At 39.5% G+C, this 19,843-nt stretch overlaps 1 protein-coding gene across 2 annotated transcripts in view; it reads right to left on the bottom strand.

Moving 5' to 3' along the window:
- The window catches only part of SDCBP (syndecan binding protein), a 31,828-nt gene that overhangs the window by 1,156 nt on the left and 10,829 nt on the right, over positions 1 to 19,843 (bottom strand). Inside the window, exons 2-8 of one of the 2 annotated variants that reach the window (XM_082364685.1) lie at positions 14,302 to 14,367; positions 9,919 to 9,997; positions 8,699 to 8,808; positions 5,688 to 5,849; positions 3,746 to 3,921; positions 2,187 to 2,358; positions 1,317 to 1,408 (exon numbers count right to left, since the gene is read on the bottom strand). In XM_082364685.1, the coding sequence (XP_082220811.1) occupies positions 1,317 to 1,408; positions 2,187 to 2,358; positions 3,746 to 3,921; positions 5,688 to 5,849; positions 8,699 to 8,808; positions 9,919 to 9,997; positions 14,302 to 14,352 (842 nt within the window). In that variant the 5' untranslated portion in view covers positions 14,353 to 14,367. Of the gene's footprint in view, positions 1 to 1,316; positions 1,409 to 2,186; positions 2,359 to 3,745; positions 3,922 to 5,687; positions 5,850 to 8,698; positions 8,809 to 9,918; positions 9,998 to 14,301; positions 14,368 to 19,843 lie in introns of those variants that run through there. The other variant, XM_082364684.1, reaches the window with a different exon arrangement.

Below are 19,843 nucleotides of genomic sequence, written 5' to 3' on the forward strand. Positions count from 1 at the left end.
GAGGTTTGGGTTCCCAGAAAACTCCAATCCAAACTCGGCACCGTTAGCATCAAGTGGGAATGCGGGGGAAGGTTTTTGTTTTTTTTTAATGAGTTCAGATCTAAGGGTCTCAGGTAATCTAGTTGTTTGTTGGCAAAATACCCAGTGTGAAAAGCTATCTGCATCCTGGCTAGTAAAGTTAGATAAGATACAGAAAAGTCCTTGTATCTTTGTATATTAAAGCTGGATGGTTAAAAAGAAAGACAGAAAACGACAATGCCACTATTGTTGGCGGGAAGTGGGCGGGAGCTATTACTGATTTAAGAAAAGTGAGCTCTTGCAGGATCAGTCCTGAGAACTCTCCCCGCCAAGACCCCAAAGAGCGGCTAGCTGCATTCTACCCAGAAGCTGAAACCAACTTCATTACAGGTGGTATGTTTTTAGTATTTTAAATTCTATTTCCACATGCAAGGTAGATTCTGAAAGAAGAATTCTACGCTGGCTTAGCCAAGCCAGCGTGTAAAAGCTGCTGGGCAGACAGCCCTGGCGCCCCCTTTCTGTTCTCCCTCCTCAGCTGTCCAGTCCCCGTTCCTGAGGACGGACAGCACACCCCACACGCTCTGCCGCCTCCTGAGATGCTCCCGGGAATCAAGACTGTTCCCCCAGGGCTGCCCTGGTGGTGCAGTGGTTAAGAATCCGCCTGCCAGTGCAGGGACATGGGTTTGAGCCCTGGTCCGGGAAGATCCTACATGCTGCCGAGCAACTAAGGCCGTGTGCCACAACTACTGAGCCCACGAGCCACAACTACTGAAGCCCGTGCCTAGAGCCTGTGCTCCACGACAAGAGAAGCCACTGCAGTGAGAAGCCCACGCACTGCAATGAAGCATAGCCCCCGCTCGCTGCAACTAGAGAAAGCCTGCGTGCAGCAACAAAGACCCAACGCAGCCAAAAAAAAAACTGTTCCTCCAACACCCCACATGCAAGAATTCTTCGTGAACCGCAAGTAGGTGTCTACTGAGCGGAGGAGCTGCAGGCAGACCACAACTACGATTTCACTGAAAACTGAGATGAGAGCCTGCCCACCTCTGCTGTGTACCTTTTTCTACTAGGAAACATCAAAATTTAGGAAGTGGATTTTATTTCATACTTGGGAATTTGTGAGGGGTCATCCTTACCAACCAACTCCTCTGATTTAAATAATTTACTTCAAATTTCTAGATAATGCCAACGTCATCTGTTAGGTAAAAAAACCCCAAAGGTTTGAGAATTACAAGAAGCATAGTGCTTCTATGAAGTCACATGAACGTAGCATCAGGTTGAAGAATTTGTCTACTTACCGTTTAATAATATGTTCAAATATAAAAGCAGGCATGATTGTAATAGTAACTACATTCCCAGCTGTTGACAGTATGTCTGCGATTTGAGAGTCCTGTTGAAAACATACAATGAAAATTAGTTCTACTGAGGCTTTATTTAAATACATACAAAACTAAGTTATTCTTGGTAAAAAAAAATATATATATATGTCCTTTCAGGTTTTGCCAATTAATGTCTCTAAAATCCTGACCCTTGGTATTTATAGTTTTTCTAGTTTCTTTGACAAGTTTTAATTCAACAGAATCACAATTTCATCAGCGGTAACAAAACTGTTAAGTAAACTGAGTTGAAAATATTAGCCAACAAATCATTCTTTTCATTACTTACGATTAAATCATTGTCCCCATATACAATATTACCACAGCCCCTCGGCTAACTGTGTATTCTTAACCCAGGTTAATGAAACGAGCAGGTCTTAATGAAAACCTTTAGACCTCAAAATAGTTCTATTTAGGAATATGTGGAGGGAATAAACCATAAGAATGAAGTACTAATCTGAACATGAACTATCACGCATTTCCCACAACTCCTGGATTGAAAAAAGCAATCATTCATCCAGAGTGTCCTCAAAATCTTCAATGCTCAGGTCTCCACGGTTCTAGTCGAGGGACTTCAGAGATCTAGCCTAGCCTCCCTGCTACAGAAGCCACAATTCCAGGTGGGAGCCCCAGCCTGAGAGCACGGCCAGCACAGAGCACAGCCAGAGCCCAGGACCCCACTGAATTTCTACATTTTGGTCAATAACAGCACCAGTGAAATAGACAAATGAAAAAGATGCTGCTTGCTAAAATAAAACTGCAGCAGAGTGAGTCCGAAGTTCTGCTCCTGACCTTCAGTCCAATGACATTCTGTCCGTTGACCTCACAGATGCTGTGTTCCGTGAGAAGACCGTTTCTAGCTGCAGAACTGTCTTTCACTATGGATGTGATTTTCCCATTTTTAAAGACAAAGCCAACATGTCCAGTACTGTCCTTATGCATGGTAATTGTCCGTTCAAAGGGCCTGTAAACATAATGGCTTCAATTAAAATTTTAATTCCAAAGTAAGCATTTTCATGGATTTCCATTCTGACATACTGGATACTTTGTTACAATAAACTCACTGTTTCCGATAAGAGCTACTTAGTATGTATGGCACGGATTTTGTACATCTTAGTGCAAAAGATGACTTTTTAAGAAATTCTCTCCATCATGGTTTGCCTAACTTACCATTTCCTTCTTATAAGCATCAAAGACTTAACGCTTCATGCAGTTTATCAATATGCTCTTTCCTTGAAATTACAGTCCTCACTGTAATTTAACATGAAGATAGGTTTGAACAAAAATCAGTCTTGAAAATGAATTTTTATCTTTTTTAACTTCTTAGTATTTCCTGGAGCTTAATTTTTCTTAGGAAATACTTATTTTATTTAGAACCTTCAAAATATTTCTCACATCTTGATTTTGAAAACTTTATAGAAGATATTTTTGCTGTTTTAGAAGAACCACAGAAGCAGTCAGACGGAAGCTCCCCAGCCCCTTAGAAGAAAAGGAGCTTCAGAAAGGCGGCCGTCGGCTTGCGTGCGCCGCCCGCCAGCTGCACCTGCCCACTCTGCGACTCTGCTGCCACGTGACTGCACAGGTTTCATGACAAAATACGAACTGCATGTTATAAACTTCACAACAGTCCTGTCTTCGTGTTAGTCCAAGTTACTTTTTGAAATTTTCCTTAGATGTAAAACAAAAGTGGCATTCGTCTACAACACGTTTACTCAACACCTACCATGTGTGAGAAATGGAAACACACAGGTAGATAAAACAAGTTTAACTAAGATGAATAAAAACCCCAAAGCTAACAATGGGATACAGGTCTGCCCTCAACACCCATGTGGCTGGGAAGGAGGCCCGCAGTACATGTGCTGAATGTTTCCATTATCAATAAACAAGCTAAAGAGAGCGTTCCATCCTCCCACCTGACAACTAGAGCCTCACCCACCCAGAAGGCCAGGCTGGGTTTTCTGAAGCCGCAGGCCCCGCGGAGCGCTGCAGGGCCCGCGCCACGCGTCGACCCTGAGCAGGAGACGGGAAAGCAAGGCTGAGACGCCTGCTGCTCAGTTTCCTTTCCAGCCGCCTTCTCTAGTTTCCAGAGAAACAGATTAAGAAAGGAGAGTAACTTCTTAGAGGACCAATTTCTATAAGCTCTGAAATAAGGTGTATGCTAAACCAGAATGCCATTTTTAAAAAGTCAAACTATGTAAGAAAAATCTGCACCGCACAACTGCAAGAGTGTAAGGCTAATCAGTAACACTTGATCATTTTCTGCAACAAAATATTACTTTCACAGAATCTTAGAAGCCCAAGAAAAGGAAAACTTGTCTTGAGTTTCCCCGTGAACTGTTTGGTCAGCTCACCTGTCACGAATGGTCATAGTAATCTTCTCTCCAAAAGCCTGTTTGAGCACCTTATGTGCTCGGTCGGAGCTCCAGCCGGCACAGTTCTCCCCGTTGATCTGGAGCACCTGGTCCCCGAATCGCAGGCCGACCAACGAGGATGGAGAATTTGCCTGGACCAGCTGAACAAATACACCCTAGAGAACAAGAAAATCACCGTCATTCACCGCCGTCACATGTTCAAAAATGCTGGAAAATTGGGAACCAACTGGTTAGGAATCTACCCTATTAAAAAAAACCAAAAGTTACATGAGAATGTGTCGTCATCCCCAAGAAAGAAATCGAAAATTTTATCACGGCAGTACCCTAAGAAATAGGTAAGAAAGTGAGATCTCAGTGGTAATTTCTACCTCAAATAATGACCCCCCCGACCAACCTCCATCACCCCCCCTCCATCTTGGAATAAAAAGACTAAGGAAAAGAAAGTCAGATTACTATAATAAATGTAAGCATCTATGAGTTTGATAGAATACCAAACAGGTATTAGCACCTGATCATTATTTAGGGGGAAAGGGAGTAAAGTGTTAGAAGTTGTGTGATTTCTCTTACAGTTTAAAAAATGATAGTCTAAGGTCAGAACTCTACCTTTTGAGCTGAAGAACTCCTTTACCCACTTGCTAAATTATGCATAATCACTACGATTAGATTTAACAGCCTAAAAAGGTGGGCACATTCAATACCATTCCAGTTCTTAAAAGAATCTACTATGAAGTAAATACAGAAAACTCAAGTACAATTAACTGAGAACTAAACCCACAGGGATATTTTTACTTATGTAAACTCTCAATCTCAGATGTTGAGCACAATATAAGTAAGCATAAAGGAAAAGGAAGCATGGTAAAATATCAATACGAAAGCATTTATAAGGCTAGATCCTTTCTCCCATCTTAAGCTGGGTCAGACATGATGTCGCATGTCTTAGACTTTAGGGCAGTGCCTGAAAACTAGGCGGCACCCAGCAAAGTGGCTGGACCAGCGAGCTTCAGCCAAGTGGACAAGCCCACTGCAAGGGTAAGTGCTGTGGGGGCCGGGCTGTGACGAGTGTGGGCTCCTCCTCAGGACAGAGGAAGGGCCAGCACTGTACTCGATTCACCGCACAGGAAGGGAGAGCAGAGAAGCCCGAGCTTCCCAGAGCAGCACACTCGTGTGTCTTGCACAAGCCACGAGTGTGCAAAAGACAGACACAATGCCCTCAGCCACCTTCCGCCATGGGCCACACCATCCTTTTCTATGTGCAAAGATGGTCACACTGAGCTAACGACCGAAGACTGAAAAGGAATCCAATAAATAATGCATAAACCCACAAATCAGCGTAAAGACTCAGCACACATCCTCAACATTCCCTAAATGCTTCCTCAGAGTAACCGGGTTTAATTTCTTCAATCTGGTAAGGTGAGAGGCAAAAGTAGCTCTAAAGTACTTTTGAAAGTCACTGTTGCCTAGAAAATGCCTCATTAAACCCAAACTGAAGGATGGAAATAACAAACCTGTAAAACCACATTACAACAAGTTATATGATCTTCATTTAGTTTAAAAACACACATCATAAGACCACTGATTCTCACTGGTCAGTCTTCCCTTAACTTCCACATGTGTTGCCCTATTTCAATGCCAGAATTCTACTTGTATAAACTATGTTATGTTTACACACAGACTAGTAAACTTTATCTAAGAAAAGGACTCAAAAAAGAAAAAAAAATTTCATTCAAGGTAATGGCTGGAAGTCCCAACTCTTGCCTCTTCAGAGCAGGGCGGCATCTCCAAGTGCAAAGTCAGATTTAAAATATTCTCGATCACAGAGCACCATTAAAATTAATTAAAGCATCTACATTTTAAATTATTCTAACGTTGATCACTTAATAACTATTTAGACAAATTCAAATAAATAGTAAAAAATACTTACATTATCTATGGATTTAAGCCTGAGCCCAATTTTTCCATCTTGATCCTTACACAGAATGACTTCGCGAATCCCTTGCTTAATTTCTGCTCTGCGGATTCCAGTATCATTACCAGTTACAGGAGCCACCATATAGTTCATACTGGAAGCTCTTGCTACCAACTGCTGGCAGAAACATACACAACCTGTCAATATTTAGAAACATTCTCCCTGAAAAAATCTAAAATGATAATTTACTTGAATATATTCAGTTGTGGTTTCCCAAAATATAATCTGAAAATTATTTCCTTCAGATAAAATTTGATTTTTTGCAAAAATGACTTTTTTTTTTTAAACTAATTCTTCAGGTAACTTATTCCCACATATATGTCTCCAAGAGACTCTATGTCTGCTGCCTCATGCATTCACTGGCATTTATTTCATGTGTACTTTGGCTTGTCTTCAACTCAAATATATTATCCTTGAACGTTATAAAGGCCATATCATACTTTTGAAATTCACTCAGCATTTTCCAGAGGGTTCTTTTATATGGCCTGATCTTCAACAATCTACTTATGCTTTCAGAGTTTCTATAAAAGGGGAAAACTTACAGCTCCACTGGGAGGATTAAAAGTGCATGTTATACAAGTGCTGACACACACAAGACAGTCAAATGGTATTTCTCGTCCCCAGTGATAAACATCTACGGATTAACCAACTGTACAGACACACCAAACTGCCCTAGAATAGCTATACTAGGGACTCTGTCAGGTACCATTGTTTCAAGTTCCTCATTTTTTTCAAGTTTTCTTGACCAAAATCGGTTTATTGTTTTAAGTGGACCCTTTCCTCTACCAGAGACAGTGAGGGAAGAGCTTATTTATTCCCAAGGCTTCTTAATTGGAATCTGTCATAAAAAGCTCTGATCTACCTAATAACTGATGCTCAGAGCAGCAACGACAGGGAAAGAGGAACCTCAGTTACACACATACCACAGACTGCAAATTCTTTCGTTCAGAATTCATGGTAATTATGATACCATATTCTAAAGTTGATGGTCTATCGGAGTAACACACACACAGAGCTGTACTACAAATTAGAACACAATACCAGAAAACATAACTTTTGAAGAATTACAAAAAGTCAATGATTACAGCTATAAGAGCACAGGAAAATTAGGTAACAGGATAGAAAAAGAAAAACTTCAGCAAATGAATTATTTAGTTTAGCTGAAATATAGGACAAAAAAAGGAGCAGCTTTACTTTTGGAAAAGAAATCTTCATTCTTTCCAGCAAGTTTTGTTAAGCACTTGCTTAGTGTTCTTACTAAGACCGCATGATCAACACCACGTGACCTCTGCCCCCTCCTGCCAAGGGCAGCTACAATAACCTTCCAGATAGTCTCCCTGTTTCCATCTTGCCCTCTATTCATTCGCCACACAGCAAGCACAGAAACCTTTTTTAAATAAATCAGATTATGTCACTCCCACAATCCCTTACCATGGTCTACGAGGCTGCAGACCACCTGGCCCTGACTACCCCTCCAATGCCATCTGCTACCATGTTCTGCCTTGTCTGCCCATCACCTAGGCCTTGTCTCTCAGGTCTGCCAAGTTCACTTCTGCCTGAAGGCCTTCGAGTTCTGTCTGTACTGACATATGTGGCTAGCAAAGCCTAAAACACTTACCATGGTTCCTTTAATAGAAAATATTTGCTGAACCTCAATCTTAGGAAGAACTGCATCTTTTAAGGGGAAACTATAAGGAAGTGTGTGGATATACTGAATGGTCAGAGGAGCGGGCAGCACCAGGTATAAGCTACTGTCAGCTCCACACCCACCCGAGCTGGTGAGGCTGGGGCCTGACCGTGCAAATGATACTCCTCCGTCAGGGGTTTCTGGTTAGCACCCAGCACACGTGCAAGAGGGCAAGTGTCTCGTCCCTCCTGCCTGCCCCTGCTCCTGGCAGCACTGCCTGGGTCTAGCCGCCCTTAACGCTGCTGACAGCAGTTGATTCCATTCTCCAGATTTTACTGACACTCCCAGGACCAGCCTCCCTGGTACAACCCCTCAGAGGCACCAGTACCCACAGCCAGGGTCCCCCGCTCCGAGGTCCTTCCACCATGCTTGTCAGCTCTGATAAGTCCAACCTCCACCCTGTGTAGCCCCAGGCCTAGGAGAAGCAGCTACTTTCTGCAATTACATCTGTGTTCCACTTTTGCTTTTTTAAATTCTTCAACCTGTCTGATTTCTTAAGTTATCTCTGTTGAAAAATCTAGTGTGGTTTCTATTGTCTCAACTGTCCTGACTGATGTAAGTAAGTTTTTAATAAATATTTGGTGAATAAATAAAAGCCAGGTACTGTGTTAAGCACTGGGGTCATGGCAACAACACAGACATGGACCCCATCTTCACGAAGTTAAGCATTTACCTATAATTATGACAAGTGCTATAAAGTACTATGGTCTTATCGCAATAATCTTACCAAAAGACTGAGATACACTGTATTTAAGCTGAGAATTTGGTGTCTAATTACAAGGAGCTTTAGACTTAATGTTAGAAGATTATGAGCAAAAAGAAGGTATGACAGACCTATACTTCAGAATGATGAGTCTAGCGGCAGCCTAGTACTGTTTGATATAAGAAGTTACTAGAGGAAAAGTCAGAGACTACTATAATAATCTAGGTTACAAGTATAGAAACCCTGAATAGGGTTATACCAGGACTGGAATGGATTACATGAATAGAAGAAACACAGTAGAAACAGAATCACTAGGTCTTTAACTGACCAAATGCAGAAGATGAAGGAGAATGGACCAGTCAGAGGCACCTGAGTCTTTAACTCCTAATAAATTAGAAAAGCGGTCACAGCACATAAGTAGACTACATAAAAAGTGATACCCAGAAGGCGATCTAAAATTCCTGAGAAGACGTCAATGCTAAAGTTATAAATCTGTGAGTTAGCCACAAAGACGAGTTAGCTTATATCTATGTGTAAAGTATGATTTTATATAATTCAAAATCACACTATACATACCCCCTGACTTGGTGCTCCAGGGACCATGGCCATATTTGCACGTATTTCTTCTTCATTTAAACTCAGGCCCATGTACTGAGAGAGCTCCGGATACAGTTTAGGATAGAGATCTAATATAAACGAATAAATGAATAAAGAAAAAACATTGGTAGAATATTCAAAAACTGTTATTATGGACTTTTACTTGTGTTAAAAAATTACATTTAACTTATAAAATCTAAGATGGATTTAAATTAGCAATTTGGAAAATCACACTCTCTCTGTAATGACAATTAGAAATGTAAAGTACAGAAAAAGTTAAAGATGAAAGTAAAATAAGACATTTGAACTGAAACCTCAGATTTCACAATACTCAAGAGTAGAAATAATTTTTCCAAATTGCCTTGCCTTTCCTTTTTCTTAAACCTATTTGATTAGGAATTTTGTAAACATACCACTGATTCTCCACTTAAGAACAACTGACCAAAATGTACACTGTCCAGTCAGCTACTTTTTAAATTCATTCAGTAAACACAGCTATGAAATGATTCTTCTGAACTACAAAAAAACAAACTGAAAGCTTGTAAATTTATTTAGTGTCATATTTTAAGAATGTTAACCACATATCAATGAAATCTTGGAAACAGTACATTTAAATACTAACAGTATTTAACTGAGTAGTAAAGTCCGGTACTATTTCCAAAAGCTCTTTTTGACATGCTTTGTGACTTAAAATGAATTTTCTAAAAGAAACAATGTTATAAGATGACAGGCCATAAAAACCCATTTAACACTCCTTTTGTATCTTAAGTCATGTTATTTAAGGGTTCTGTCCTGAATCACTATAAACTTAGAAGGAAAAGGGACCAGGAAGAAGGATATGGAACCCGGGGAGAGATTCCAGGATTTGGGAAGTTCCCTCAAAAGGAGGTGGTTGGAAATTTCAACTCTACCAACCCCCGAGCCCTGCAAAGACAGGACAGTTCAGCCAGCGAGTTCCATTTAACTTAATTTTCATTAAGTCATAAAACACACCTTCATATTCACAGTTCAGTTTCTTGATTAAAGGGTTATTTTTTGAAATGAACATTTTTTTTCTTCTTACTATTAGAGCTTTAACCACCATTTCATGCTGTATATGTTAAAAAAAAAAAAAAAAAATCTTGGATTCCCTATTTCAGCAAAAGAAGGCTTAACAAGTATCTCTGTTCAAGGAGAATGAACCCAAAGTATAAACCTACTTCCATCTTGAGAGATGGGAGCAGAAGCTTCAGATAGAATTGCTGGGTTGGCAGGGTTTGCAGAAAAGGCAGTTTGAGCCTGAAAAAGAAAAGAAAATTCTAACAACAATGCTATACAGATACTTAAACTTCTTATATAATTTGTAAGTTAAATCCAGTAATTCCAAAAAGAAACTAAAACACTTTAGTTTTATTCAAGAAATTTTAATTTCAAACACTTTCAGCAATATATTTTTCAAAGAAAATCCACAAATCAAAAGTGTATTTCATATTATAAATATTTAACACTATCATATAAAACTTGACTTAGCACCATTCTACATATAATATAATCAATATTTCAGTGCTACTGCAAATTAATATTTTCTAAATGCATTATAAAATGAAGGTTACACATGTTACATTTTCATTATTCTTTTGCTAATTAGTCTAAGTATTTATTTACATATGAAAAAAGCTTAACCGTATTTATATAAAACGTCATATATCAGAAAAACACCTAAAATTTAAATATTTATTAAGTTACTTATATTTATTTTGCCATTTTAGCATATCCCACTAAAACAATCTTTATCTACATTTTAGCAAGTATGAGAGGGGATTATGTTATATTAAATACATAAATATTACAAAGTATGCAAAACACATACTGTATTTATCACTGACATAAAAATGACGGTAAAGTTATGTAATTTATAACTGTCAAACTTGCGGAAACTTTGACAGTGCGTACACTTATCAGTACGACTCATGCGCAAGCACGCAGGAACTCCTCCCAGGGCCGCCTTTGCAGCCTGTGTCGTTTTAAGTATTCCACTGAAGGAACTCCTTTTTCCTTTACAGATACATGTGACTTTCTAAAATAGACACATGTCATTGGTTGGCAGTAAGCTGTAAGATCCATCTCTAATATCATTTTTTACTTAGTCAGACATATGTCGATTAAGTAATGAAGTTTATACCTACATATCAACCTAGCCCTGAAATCAACGCTAAGAGTACTCCCAAAGATGCTTGGAGAGATGGAAGCTTAATTAAATAAGGAAAGTCTACAAAACCACTGAAGGTACTTCACTCTCTGGATTGTAAATGTTCTGATATGCTTGTTATTGAGTCATTCTTTAATATGTATTGTTTCATAATTTGTCACAATCTAAACTGAAATAAAATACAGCATGAAAGTTTTTATAATTATAAATATATCCAGACTCAAAGTAGGCTGAATTATGAAAATTCTTTCACCAACTATCAGCTAAAAGGAGCTAGTGGCCAGTGGATTGCTTCTTGGCTAATCTCTAAGAAAAAAAATACTGTTCAGCACTAAAAAGAAATGAGCTTGCCGTGAAAAGACATGGAGGAATCTTGAATGCACACACATCACTAAGCAAAAGACACCACTCTGAAAAGGCTCCATACTGTACGATTCCAGCTACAGGACATTCTGGAAAAGGAGGGGGGAGTGGACAGAGCACAGAGGACTGAGGGCAGTGAAAATATTCTACATGACACTACAATAGTGGCCATACGTCACCACACATCTGTCCAAAGCAACAGAGTGAACAACCTCAAGAGTGAACGTCAAGTGTAACTCTGGACTTGGGGTGGCAACACTGTGTCAGGGCAGCTTAATCAACTGTCACAAATACACCGTTGTGGTGAGGACGCTGGCAGTGGGGCAGGGGGGCACTGTATGTGCCGTGTAGGGGGAGTCGGGGGGGGGTGTACAGGGAGGGGCCACTGGCATGGAAACTACCCTCCATTCAATTTTGCTGTGAACCTAAAACTGCTCTGAAAAAATAGAATTTACTAATTTTAAAAAGTTGATCCTTGTTTACACTGATCTATTATTTTCTATTCTTTCATTCACTGCTATTGTTCTCATCCAAGGAATACTGAAGTAAGAACATATATAAAAAGCTCTCTGCAAGCAAAGTTATATATTTACTTACTATATATTCTGTAGTAAAAACAAAAGAAAGATGGTACAAAAAGGGCTTAAGGACTATAAGCCATTAAATGTAGCACATCATTTCACACATTCTTGAAATCTCAAACTATTTTTAAAAAAAAGGGTGGGGGGGGATGGTGTCTGGAGGCAGGGGGTGTCCCACGGAGCGTGCAGTCACGCCAGGGCGTGTTGTTTCTGCCGTTACAGAAAGCACGTGGGGCCACCACGCTCGTGGAGCTACCCGTGTCAATCTCTGCTCACTGTGACAGGAAACGGATGAAATCACGGTTTCTGACCAGCTTGTTCTGCACAGCTGTGGCAACCACAGGCTCCCGTTAAAGACTCAGAGCAGACAGGGAGGTTCAGGGACACTGAACACAATGACACTGACACGTATGACACTGAAAGCCACAAGCCCGATGGTTACTGCAAAACAGTTTACAAAACACGAACCGCCAGTTCCCTGCTGCAATTTAGTTTTGCTGTGGTATAAAAGGCCAGAAGATGAGAAAATGAACACTACCTTCACAGAGGCATCTCAAAAACAAAAACCCAAGTATCACCTACCATAGAAAATGAAGAAAAAAATAAGACAAAAACAGCCCCCAGACTGTAGTGGCTGGGTTAGGAATCTTTTTAAATCCAGTGAGAATTTAAAAACCGTGTGTCCCCCTCCTTACGTGCTGTTACATCTCCAGGCAGCTAGCTTTCTGCTCAGGACATAAAAAGTCTTCTAATGGAAATACCCATATAATTTGCTTCTCCTTAAAGAGGTCAGCCTGATGTAGATTGTAGCCCTCTTTATTTTCCAATCCAACATTTGCCAGTATCAACTGTTTCCTTCTCTTTCTGCTGCTTTCAAAATAAGAAACCTCTGCTCAAAGTCTACTATGGTTAATTTAAAGTTCAATTCCATAAAAACTAACAAAAAAGGACGTAAAGGAAATTAGTCATTTTCTCAGACCCATCTGCAAATCCTATCACTTAGTGCTCTGATATCATATTAATGGCTTAACTGTTATTCTTGAAGGGTAAATATTTCAAATAAAAGCTTTTTAAAAAGAAAGTGCCTGTTCAGATGAACTTTGTGGAAATAAAAACCATGAGAAAAACAATGACAAAATACCAAAGAAAAAAACAGAGATTTCAGATGACCGAACAGTCCACTTAAAACAGTCCGGCATCAAAGCCTTTGCAGCTGAACAGATGTCAGAGATTTTACAAACCACCCATCCATAGGGGAGCTATGATGGAAAACATGTGCTCATGATCTCCCCCCCCCCCATTTTTATCCAATCACTGCTACACAGCTAACAATTTCAGCTACACATTTGTTACTATTTTTGCTGGGGTTTTTTTCACCCTAAAAGGGCCAACATTTTGCCTAAAAAACACTTGTATTCTTGTATTCTTCTCACAAGTTTCTAATAAACGTTTTATGCTCATTAAATAATTGTTAAGAAGTAAATCTCATTTAGAGTAAACTGAGGTCAAGACCTCAAGTAAAATGATCTTTAGGGGAAGAAGCTTTGAAGTACTAAACAACTCAAAATGAAAGAATTTCATCACATTTATCATATCAAAAAGATTTTAGGAATAAAGAAGTATAACAGGGAGTTCAATTTATCTTGTCAAATTAGAAGAACAAATAACAGCTGAAAAAATTCTGACTTTGAGAGAACAAGTTGAAAGTAAACTGGAAACACGATGGGTTCATTAAATACAATTATCTCTAGTTAAAAAGAAAAATAAAAATTTACAAAAGAGCAAGAATTGATCCCAATCACAAACTTTCTTCTTAAGCAGAAGCATCTATCTTCAAAGCTAATACTTACATAAAGGAATACAAAAATTTCTGACTTAATGAAATTAGAAAAACTGTACTAATACAGCCACTTAGAGCAGGAACAAGTAAACTGCTGCTTACATTTAAAAAGAAACAAATCACTACACTTTCATTGTGCATTTACACTACTACTCTTTCTAAAGCAGCATGTACCTCCTTATTTCTATGATTTTTAACTTCAGAGAAGACAATTATGTTAAAGACTGGTCATACCTGAAAACCCAAAAGAACAACGTACGAATTTTAAACAAGACAATGAACGTCTAAGAAGTTGGAGTATATTTTACCAACTTAAAAATGTATTTAATTTAAACCTTAGTTATAAAACCAAGCTATCTTTGAAGAGTTTAAGTCCCGTTTCAAAGAAATAACAACCTGTACCCATTAATCCACAGTGAAATGAAGAATCTCTAGCTTTTCTAACTTTTTAGTTAGAAAAACTTTAGAAAAAATTGAAAAGTTTATAAAGTGTAAAAACGGACAAATACATCTACTATTTAAGTTTCTTGCTTCCCTTCACCTATAACCAGAACGTATGGCAGAGTACATGGAAAAAAAAAAGTACTTAAATTAAAGGACTTAAACATACCTGAATCACCTTGTCTACCTTCAGGTCTTCAAGAGATGGGTACAGAGACATTTTTGCAGGATTTTCCTTAAAAAAAAAAAAAAAAAAAATTCCATGATTCAGATTTTATTGAAATTTAAACAGTACATGCAGCCAGCAACATACACATAAGCGTGTATAAATGTTTAACACAAGAGACATTTAATTTGCAAAACACATGGAAAAATATGAGCGTGTAGCTATACTAAAAACTGCTGGCTGATGAACGGCTGCCAAACTACCTCTCCCTCCCTTCTGTGATCAAATTATATCCATTACAGATCCTAAACTTCCCTTAGTCAAAGTCCCTTCATTTCTGAAGTTTAGAAAGTCAAAGAGAACGATTATGTGACTCACCTAGCTTGCACAAGGGCTTGGCAACTGAGCAAGTATTATTACATCCTTCTAACAAAAATCTACAGCAGCTCATATGTGTTATCTATGTAAAAAACCTCTATTATTAGGAAAATATATATATACACATATTACATAAATATGTATATGTAAAAAACAATATACACCAACTGTTAACAATAGTTCTATCTTTAAGAGAAATGAATAAAATAGATGGTAAGGGACTGAGGGATAAGAGGGACATTTTTATATTTTAAACATTCTTATATTGTTCAATGATTTTTAGTGACCATGAATTGCTTTTTGTAGTAATTTAAAACAAAATTCTCTAAAAGAATTACAGGGATATACACTCCAAAATTCTGTTTAGCTGTTCTGAGATGAACACTTCCTTTAAACCCAACAAAACAGAATGTATTCTAAACTGGTACAGGGTTTGACATATCAATTTATTACCTCCCAATCAAAATCCACCCATAATTGGCTGCTCTGTGAAAATGGAGATGGGCCCTCTAATTATCTGCTCTTCTGCCAAGTGGCAAGATGCTGAGCTCTGTCAGCAGAGGAAGCTGGAGGTACACTGCAGCAGAAAGGGTGTTTTCTTCTAAGTTCCAGTGTCCGGCTCCAGCCGGGCGCCAGCTCCGAGCAGCCTAAGCACCCAGCTCCCGCAGTGCGCGGCACCCAACCGTCCCCAATACTCTGCCGAGCACGTTCCCAGCATGGTGTCACCAGCAAGGCATCCCTCACGAGTAGCTTTCCCTAGCACCCCTTCCTGTGGCTTGCAGCGAGTTCCAAGGTGCAGCACCCAAAAGGGAGACTTATCCAGTAAGTTTGGTATCTCAGCAACTTCACCGTCCTTTGAGTGACGACTGCACTCTCTCCAACAAAGCCCGGATCCCGACACAGGAAGAGGACAGCTGATCCTGGGGCACTCTATCTCAGCCCTGGGGTAAGCAGACACTTATTAAATGTGCTCTTCCTGTATTCTTTAAAGTTCTCTTTACTTCTGACTGGCCAATCCCTGTTTCTTCAATCATGGTATCGTTAAAAATTCTGTACACTAAACTTTCACTGTTCAAATTACTATATGGTTTCTGTTTCCTAGTTGGATGCTAAATGACAGTTTTTTGAAATTGATACACTTCACATACCACAAAATTCACTCTTCTGAAGTATACAATTCGACAGTTTTTAGTACATTCTGAGTTGTGCAACCGTCCCTATCATCTAATATTATAACATTTCCATCACCCCAGAGAGAAACCCCATGCCCACCCATTCTCCCGTCCCTCCAGCTCCCAGTAAGTATGAATCTACTTTCTGCCTCTCGATTTGCCTGTTCTGGACATTTAACTTGGAATCACAGGACATGTGGCCTTTTGTGTCTAGTTTCTTTCACTTAGTATAATGCTTCCAAAGTTCATTCATGCTGTAGCAGGTACCAGTACTTCACTCCTTTTTAATGGCTGAATAATATGCCACTGTATGGATATGACACGTCTAGGTATCAGTCGATGACATTTTGGGTGGCTTTACACTTTCTGACTTAGGAACAATGCTGCTAATAATGCTAATGAGCATTCATGTCCAAATCTGTGTAAACATATAATGCTTCATTGTCTTGGTATACAGCTCAGAGGAAAACTGCCAGCTTATATGGGCATACTCTAACTTTTTGAGGAACTGAACTGGTTTCTGAAGTGACTGCACCACTTTACATTCCCACCAAGCGCATGAGAGGGTTCCAGTTTCTCTCTATCTTGGCCAGTGCGGTTGTCCCTCGGCCTCTGCAGGGCACTGGTTCTAAGAGCTCTGCTCCTCCCCCCCGCATACACTAAAATCTGTGAAGGCTCAAGGCCCTTACATAAAACGGCATAGTACATACTCACTATCGTCTGTTTTTTTTATTACAGCAATCCTAGTGCATGTGAAGCAGCATCTCATTGTAGTTTTGATCTGTATTTCCCTAATGACTAATAATGTTGAGCGTCTTTCATGTGCCTATTGGCTACTTGTATATCTTCTTTGGAGAAATGTCTATTTAAATCCTCTGCCCATGTTATTTCTTTTTCTTGCCTAATTGCCCTGGGGTAGAACCTCCAATAAAATGCTGAATAGCAGTAGCCTGATAAAGTTTTGAAGAGGAAAATAGAACCTAGGTTTGTGAATAAAATGCAAATTCTTGAGAAAGCACAATCAAACATGGCTTAACTCTATTAATCCAGGGAAACAAAATGAAGTACCTTTTGTGTCTCAAAAGATCACTTCCCTAGAAGCTTTCTCCTTAAACACATTTTATTTAAACTTTCAACCATTTTATCGACATCATAAACACAATCATTTTAAATTCACTGTAACTAATGTTGACCAGTAATCCAGGTGCTATTTCTATTTTTGGTTCTGCCACTGGTCACCTACAAGATCCCATTTTTCCTCATGAAAAATGAACTGGATGAGTGGCTCATTTCAAAACTCACTGAGTAGTTTTCTCAATTTTTTTCCCCATAGAAGCTTTTCTTCAAACTAATATTAACTGAAGTTGTCTCAACAACTCTGAGGTCACTCATACCCACACACTCAGGCCAAGAAAAGAAATGGGCTTTCCAAAATTTAAAAAAAAAATAACAAATATCACCCCAGCTTATACTTTTTTAAAAATGTAGTTTGTTCATTTTAAGTATGTTGACCTTAATTAAATCTCACCATTCTTCTAAAATACAAAGGATTCCTCAATGTTTTTACTTCAAACTATTTCTTGGTCTCATTTCATCCAGTTTCTTCCCAAACATTACAACGTTCCAGCCACAAATGATTTGCCATTTCCTACCCAGGTCAAGTGTTTTGGTGTCTCCACATCTTCATAAAAGCTTTGTCTTCCTCCTGGAATATTCTCCCAGGACTTTTCTATCAAAATCTTAGTCAAGGTGACTTCTGTGAGGTCACCTTTGATGACTTCAGTCTGACATTATTTGCTTCTCTCAGTTTAGCAGTTTCACTCTGCCTTTCATTACAGCTAGTTTATGTTTAACTCTGCTACCTGAGATCAAGGCCCACATTTAATTTTTTATTTATCTAACACAATACCTTATCCTGATAGGAAACAAATGTTTATTAAATATTTTAGCCAATAGTATCAAAATTACAGTAAACAAGACATGGTTAACTTTTATTGTAAAGTTCTGATTGTCTCACCTTGCAAGTCTACTACTTTGTTGGGTTTGTGTTTTTTGTTTGTTTTTTGGGGTTTTTTGTTTTGTTTTGTTTTTGCCATGTCGAGCAGCTTATGGGATCTCAGTTCCCAGAAAAGGGATTAAATCCAGGCCAGGGCCATGAAAGCCTGGAATCCTAACCACTAAGCCACCAGGGAACTCCCAACAAATCTACTACTTTGAACAACACTGTTAAAAAGCGTTCCAGGAAAACAATAAATTTTTGTATTATTTTTCTTGAAGGACTCCATTAACTCACTTGTATAGTATATTTAAACCTTTGACCTAAAGCTAAGTGTCAAAAATACTTAGCCCTGGGGACTTCCCTGGTGGCGCAGTGGATAAGGCTCCACGCTCCCAATGCAGGGGGCCCGGGTTCGATCCCTGGTCGGGGAACTAGATCCCACACGCATGCCGCAACTAAGAGTTCACATGCCACAACTGGGAAGACCGCCTGCCACAACTAAGACCAGTGCAACCAAATAAATAAATAAATATTAAAAAAAAAAATACTTAGCCCTTTTTGAAGAACCACAAAGCTACTCTCAAAATCCTTTCAATTATGTTTGGAATTTCAGAATTATCAATAATGAGATTTAAGAGAACTCTGAAAATAATTCCATTACATCAGTGTGAGAATTCCCATTTTACTCTCACTTAAAACTCTATCAAACACTATGACTGTACCAACTAAAGACAAAATTCTCTTTGCAGGCCTTCCCTTCACCTGATGAGCAATCAGTGAGAAGGGAGAGCTTACAGCTCTCGCTGGTCCTGAGATCAGTAGACACAACACCTTTGCCATCTACTCTAACGGTCTGCTCACAACATTCCTGACAAAGTAACAACTTTGTTTCATTGGTCTAATTCCTGGAAAGAACTGGCGCTCTTCACTGACCCCTAAACCCAGGCTTGGCCCACTCTATGCTTCCGGCAACCTCCTTGCATCTCATGCCTCACTAAACACCTCTGCACACCGTGGTGCAGGCCTTTAGAAAATAACCCCCCAAATCAATTACTACTAAGAGAGTTCTCAGTGCTTAGAACAGTTTCAGGGTTCTTCCAGAACTAAAGACAAAAAAAATTTGACTATTCTGCCTCAGTATTAAGTTTTCTATCTGACCCTCTACCTCCTCAGGGCAATGTTAAGGTAACTTCCTTAGTCTTTAAATATATGCACAGACCAAAAAACTCTGAAATTCAAATACTGTATGTGATATTTTGGAACACCTAGTTAATTTGCTTTCTAGCAGCAATGCTCTGATTAACAAAGTAGAAAACATGCTAGTAAAGTTATCCAGTTAATATCACCTAAAATGGCAGTACTCATCATTTTCTGAGTGACTGACTCATTCCTTCTCTCAAACCACCCACTACAACTGGTCTCACTTTTTAAAAATGGTGTGATCGTTCAAGTTAAAATAATGTTTGTCAGCTTGTTTAGTCTGAGTTGTTTTTAAAAAATCTTGAGATGATGAAAAGTCAGGACTGCAGAACCACTGATCTTAAAAAAAAAGAAAATACAGTGCAACACATCTGGTGCTCCGGTTTTTGTAGCTGCCGCCCAGGGGACAACCCCTTGATCGCCTGGCTCTGGCTGCCAGCAGGGCGTACGCTCACAGGCCCCACAGGGCTACAGCGCTCCTGCTGACGAGGAGAGGGAGGCGGTCAAGACGGCTGCGTGGAAGGGGCTGGACCTGTGTGATACGCTCACCCCAAAGGTAGCTTCAGGTACGAGGAAGACCCTACCTGAGTCCCCTCCACCACCACCAAGCCAACAGTGCACCGCATCTGTGCAGAGGACAACGGCGCCATCACCTGGCTCTGTCTGCACCAAGGTGCGGCCCAGCGATGGTCTAACTGTGGGGCCCATACAAGTTGGTGCCCCACCAGCTGGCCTACGGAGGTAACAGTTCTTAACAGCTTCTCCTCCAGGGCACAGTGTAAAGACAGCAGACTGA

Source organism: Balaenoptera borealis (genome assembly GCF_965194805.1).
Source record: "Balaenoptera borealis genome assembly, chromosome: 17".
Taxonomy (NCBI): Eukaryota; Metazoa; Chordata; class Mammalia; order Artiodactyla; family Balaenopteridae; genus Balaenoptera; species Balaenoptera borealis.